This window comes from Dicentrarchus labrax, unplaced genomic scaffold, assembly GCF_905237075.1.
Source record: "Dicentrarchus labrax unplaced genomic scaffold, dlabrax2021, whole genome shotgun sequence".
NCBI classification, from domain to species: domain Eukaryota; kingdom Metazoa; phylum Chordata; class Actinopteri; family Moronidae; genus Dicentrarchus; species Dicentrarchus labrax.
In genome coordinates this window covers 29359855-29365854 of record NW_026136721.1, presented here as the reverse complement: position 1 = coordinate 29365854, position 6000 = coordinate 29359855, and the positions used below count along the sequence as shown (strand labels likewise).

The 6000-nt window shown below is 40.5% G+C and overlaps 1 protein-coding gene across 1 annotated transcript in view; it reads right to left on the bottom strand.

Annotated features, from left to right (window-relative positions):
- Positions 1-2096: 2096 nt before the first annotated feature.
- The window catches only part of mtnr1aa (melatonin receptor 1A a), a 36739-nt gene continuing 32835 nt past the window's right edge, over positions 2097-6000 (bottom strand). Inside the window, exon 2 of the mRNA XM_051386702.1 lies at positions 2097-3893. Within this exon, the coding sequence (XP_051242662.1) occupies positions 3025-3893 (869 nt within the window). The 3' untranslated portion in view covers positions 2097-3024. The remainder of the gene's footprint in view (positions 3894-6000) is intronic.

Here is a 6000-nt window from a genome sequence, read left to right as displayed (position 1 = left end):
TGAAATGTTTCACACCTGGTTATAGTTAGTTAGTTTAGTTTTAGTTAACAATAATAAACTTACCCCAAAGTGGCCACAAACATCCCTTAATGCAGGTGTAAAGTTCACAAATTGGTTGTGTGGATGTGGGCTAGTGTGGTGTGGGGACAAATGTAATATGAAAAACAAATCTAAGTAAATCTAAAACCAAACACCTGCTGGCTGGGGGGAGAGAGATAAAGAACTAACATGTTCAACTCCCTATATAGCCTAGCAATCTGGAGGAGTTCATTCAGTTGTGGCTCATCACCACTGAAAATAAGTTTTTTGTTACTGGGAGGAAAATTCTTGATTGCTACAACTTTAGCCTCAACAAGGAAAACCTCCCCCTGCCCCACCACTTTACCTAAATAGGTAACTGTAGCTCTGGCGATTTCACAAAAAAATCACTGTTAACTATGGCCACACCAGTCTTCCAAACAGTACACGTATCCTCTGCAGATGGTCCTCCCAAGTGTCACTGGTTCATCAGCCGCTGGAAAGTGCCTGGGGTGTTACGCAAACCAAAGGGAATTACTTTATAGGAATACAAGCTGCACTCCTGGCCCAAGGAGACAATGGGACCTGCCAGTATCCTTTAAGTAAATCAGATTTCACAAACAGCAACATGTAACCCAAAGTGATATAATAAGACAGAACAATCCAATAATGTATTTTTAAGGCCTTTCTAACAGTAGTCAGTTGAAAGGAAAAATTTTTTTTTTTTGTTTTCTGAGATTTTTTTCTGAGACAGAGGAAGATCAGGAAGCTAGAGGTTTTTTCTACATCCTGAATCTCACATCATGAATTCTCAAAGTCAAGCATGAATCAAGAAGCTCAAATGAATAAATCTTTCACTTACTTATGTGTAATGTAGAATACTTTTTATATAGGTTACAGAGCACCACTCCAGGGGAGAAGTTTACTTGGTTCAGAGCTCACTGAATAGACATAATAGTAACATTCAGTATATGGATATTTTTAAATTTTTCAGCCAACAACATTTTTTAAGAAATTGAGACCTTTCCAATGAAAGTTTACACAGATTGTATAACTTTACTGAAGCAGTTGTGGGCTTTGCTGTGTTTGGCTTTTCAGAGGATATTCTCTGCTGGGGCTTTGATCTATGGCCTTGTCACAGTGAAGGACACATTCTATTTTCTTTTCTTTGTATTGAATCAGTAATGGAAGATGGGCCATTGGTCATGTAATACCTGACTTTTCTCTCCTATTTTGTTGTACATCCTCGGGTTTTAAAAATCTTTGGGCCCAGATTACAGTACAACTCTGTTTGGGGGCAGTGTAAATCCCTGGGATTTTTACATTTGCTCATCCCCAACCCATTCAGTCCTTTTCTACCACACACAGCTCTTGGGATTAAACAGATAGAGAAGGGGGTAGGGAGTATGCTGCGAGCTGGCTCTTTCAGCTCTGCTTTGAGGTTGATGGTCAGTGGCCGTTATGTAAGCCAAGTGGATTTCAAATGCATAGTTGAGCTGTTCTCCTCTTTGATGCATGATGCCTTTGTGTTCCACTAACCGGGTTGCCCATGCACATTATGCAATATACATGCAAACGCTGATGTACAGTTGGCTATACAGTCTCTGCCTCCTATGCACTACAGAGTCCTTCAAATAATGAAGGACAGTCATGCCCACCTCCACTCTTTATATGCTCACCTTGACATTTTTCAGACATAACCGGATAGCTTCTGTGTCCACCCACCACATACAAGTCAGACATACAGACAGATAATACAGAAAAAAAAATGACATACAGTCTAAAACCCTATAATATGCATTGATTGTCACTACTTTGGATAAAATCACATTACTCAGTTGTTATAGTTGATCCTTAAATACAAATTAGTATGTGTTGCTGTGGAATTATATCGCCTTATACTACCACTTATATTTTCTCCACCCCATTCATATCAATAAGATTGGTAAGAAACTCCTCCATTGCATAATGCTGTATTTTTTTTTGTTTCGTGTAACCAATACACTGGCAAGTAAGTGTACCTCTTATGGTGTTTGTACAAAACCGTGATGACATTTATTAAAAACATACAACACTGATTAAAGAATATTTCCAGTTTATTTACATTTGTTTTCATAGTTTTGGCCTTCATCCCCGTTGAACTTCTCTGTTAGTTAGGCTGTATACCGACAGCTCAGCAATCGCTTTTGGGAGTACATTGTTATGATAATGGATAGGAATGGTGCATTTACAGAACTGCAATCAGCTTACATTTGTGAGTAAATTGGACACGGGACCAAAGCAGAAACTCCATCAATGCCAGACTTTATTTTGCATATGAACAATTCCTGATATCCATGCATACATTATAATGAGCTCACAAGGTGTGAGAGAGAGAGAGAGAGAGAGAGAGAGAGAGAGAGAGAGAGAGAGAGAGAGAGAGAGAGAGAGAGAGAGAGAGAGAGAGAGAGACTAAAATATATATTCCACCTAATGTATTGCAGGGTATAATAAGACAGTAGCAACCCACATTGCTTGCACTCAATTAGTGTTACAGTGTCACAAATGAGGTTATTCAAATTGGTTAACTCTGGTTATATTTTCAACCAAGTTTTGTAGAAATGTTTTATTGGCCTGATAAAATGTCTTCATTTAACTGGAATCTGATACTATATAACTACATGACATTTCGTACAAAATAAATACTTATATAACCCATGATACATTTATATAATCACTGTAAACATGAAAACAAAACGAACATCATATATTTACTGTACTACAGGTACTGCAAACAAAAGTGCTTGATAGAAGACAAGATAATATGCACCCCTGTTTTTACTGTGATTGTTCAGAGGTCAGATAGCACCATATGTCAGTCTGTGGACAGCTCAGAGAATAGAAGCTGCTTTATATTTATATTTGGTATTTTTCTCAATTAGCTTTTTTTCTTTTTTTTTTTCTTTTTTTTTTACTCTGTCACAGCATATCCCTTAATGTCCGCTCAGTGTTCTTCTGAGTTTGGGTTCAGACAGAGTCCACCTTGACCTGGTTATTGTTGGTCATGAGCGGTGACGGTTTACTTTTAAGCCTCTCCCCTGCATCGTTAGAGCTGTCCTGGAAGAAGATGCGTGCCGTGCACACTGACACTACAATGCGCTTGTACTCCCGCCGGAAGTTCTGGTTCAGCACACCATACACAATGGCATTAAGGCAGCTGTTGAAGTAGGCCATGAAGTAGCTGGCCACAAATAACCACTCAGGGATAAGGGGTACCACTACCTCTGGTTTGATCGCTACTGCCAGACCAATGAAGTTGAGCGGCGCCCAGCAAACAGCAAACAGCACAAACACCACAAACATGGTGACAAAGTTTCTAACGTCATGCGGCGTTAGCTTGGGACGATTGTCTGGTTTGACCCGTCTCCTCACCTGTATGACCAGTATCCAAATGCGCAGGTAGCAGTAGGTGACAATCATGATGGGTAAAATAAAGTGAAAGAAAACCACTGCGATAGTGTATGCTGAGCTGGCTGACTGTTCAAAGGTGCAGGAGTAAACTCGTGGGTCATACTGAAGCGAACCCACAAACAGGTTGGGTACGATGGCCACCACAGTCAGCGCCCAGATTAGCATCACATAGCAGACAGAGTTTTTGTCACTGTACAGTTTATCATACTTTAGGCTGTGACAGATATAACAGTATCTGTTTATGGCAATGCCAGTGATGTTGAAGATGGAGCCGATGACGCTGACACCCATGAGGAAGCCACTGATCTGGCAGTGGACGTAACCCAGGTTCCAGCCATTGTGGAAGATGGAGGTGAGGACCAGAGGGTACGGATAGATGGCCACCACAAGGTCTGCCACTGCCAGGCTCACCACAAAGATGTTCCCTACAGACAAAACATACACCCACAGAAGAGACAAGAGAAGACACGAGTCATTGACAACAGAAGCAGAGCAGATTGGTTATCCAAATGAACGAGACAAAGAGAGCATGTGTGATTCTGTCGAGAGAATGCCAAATTATTCATTCAGAGACATTTTGGAATAGCCTGATTGGCAAGGACTGTACCATTATTTTGCTTGTTTTAGCATCTATATATACACATCATCTATAGGAGCTTTTTAGTAGCCATGTGTTTCAGTATGGAAGAATCTAAAATACAGAGCAAATGTCAACTTACAGAAAAACTAAGTAAAAGAACATGATCATAGAAAGAAACAAAAACCAGGTAGTTTTCAGTTTCAAGCTGGACTTCTTGAACATTTACTGGTCACAGCCATCTCTGTCAGTGGAATAATAACTACATTATCACAGAACAATGAAATATCTTTGACAAATAAAACACTGAAAATGTCCCATGATCTACATCAAGGGTCTTCATTTTCATTGAACACTAATATTAAAAAAGGGAAAGCAAACGTCTGCTTGCAGGAAGGACAATCCTTTTGAAAATCCCCTAATCTACGGTATTCTTTGGAAAATGGCTGCCTGTAATTTAAAAGACCAGTGTGTAAGATTTAGAGGCCTCTAGCAGGAAAGATGCAGATTGCAATCATATTAATACAGTTCCAACTTCCAAGCGTGTAGGAGAAAGAACAGTGGCAAAACTGGAAAACTAAAACTGAAAGGCCCTATCTACAGCCAGTGTTTGGTTTGTCCGTTCTGGGCTGATGTAGAAACATAGTGGCCAACATGGCGGCCTCCGTGGAAGAGGACCCACCCCCTCTGTAGATAGAAATGGCTCATTCTAGGTGAATATACACTAATGAAAACTGAAAAGAAAATTCTGCCTATAGATCCTTCTAAATGTTACAAACTGGACCTTGAAGTGTGCATGATTTGTAAATATGCTAAAACATGCAAAACCTCAAGGCTAAATTTTTATTGTGTGTTTGTTTGTGCATATGCACGCTTGTGTGAATGCATAAATACATTTGGTAGTTTCCCAGATGATTTGGCGTGTGTAATAATGAAAGGGAGGGGGTCCCTGTGACATAAGAATGCATATTCTAATTGCCTGGGCTCTACATTGTGTGATCAAGGCAAACCTGACATGCAGGTCAGGTGGTAATCAAGGGCACACAAGTGTATTCTTTGTCCCCCAACTCATGGAAAAATTAGACATGGTTTGTTGGAGAACACACTGTTGCATGCAGAGAGGCGACAGACAGTGACTGTGATCATCCTCTTATGTGAAATACATTGAAAGACAAAAGAGCAAATATCTTTATCACGCTCGGTGGAAACAGTGTGGGCCCACACTGCTTTGCGTCTCCAGTTTTCCTTAATTATGCAGACCTCTACATTTTAGCATTATTTACTGTTGAGTGCCCCATCATGAGGATGTTGGAGGATTCTAACAACTAGCCAGACGGCATTTTCACAGCTGTCACTTATTAGTGGAATGTGTTATGTATAGTAGTAAGCACCACATTACGATGCCTAATGACAAGTCCAGATCCAGTATTGCCTATGTGACAACACCCTGTCACAGATGATAAGATGCATTTACTGCATGTCAGATGGGAACTAAGCGCGTCATGTATCTCTACAATCACTGCAGTGCAAATGGCAATTTCATTTCTGCACTGACGTTTGGTCTGTCAGTATCAGACACACTCCCCCACCCTGCAGGCAGACCTGTCAGTCTCACCTGAGCATTAGAAGCACACCACTGATCAGTCTGGTGGCCTGTTATCTCTCGTAGAACATACCAGCTATTCAACTGCTAGGGATCATATGTGGCTATTAATTAAGTTTTGTCCTTTTATATCTGTCATTCAGCTGCCCTCTATAGGGAATTAGTTGCACCTGCTGTTGTCACAAGATCCCATGGCTGCTAGAGAGCTTTACTGTATGCATGTGTGTGACTGAGTGTGTGTGTGTGTGTGTGTGTACAAGTGTATGTATTATAGTGCTGGTAAAGATCAGGGTTGGTAATAGTTATGGTAGGACTAGGTCTCCAAGGAATTAATATAAGTCAGTGCAAGGTC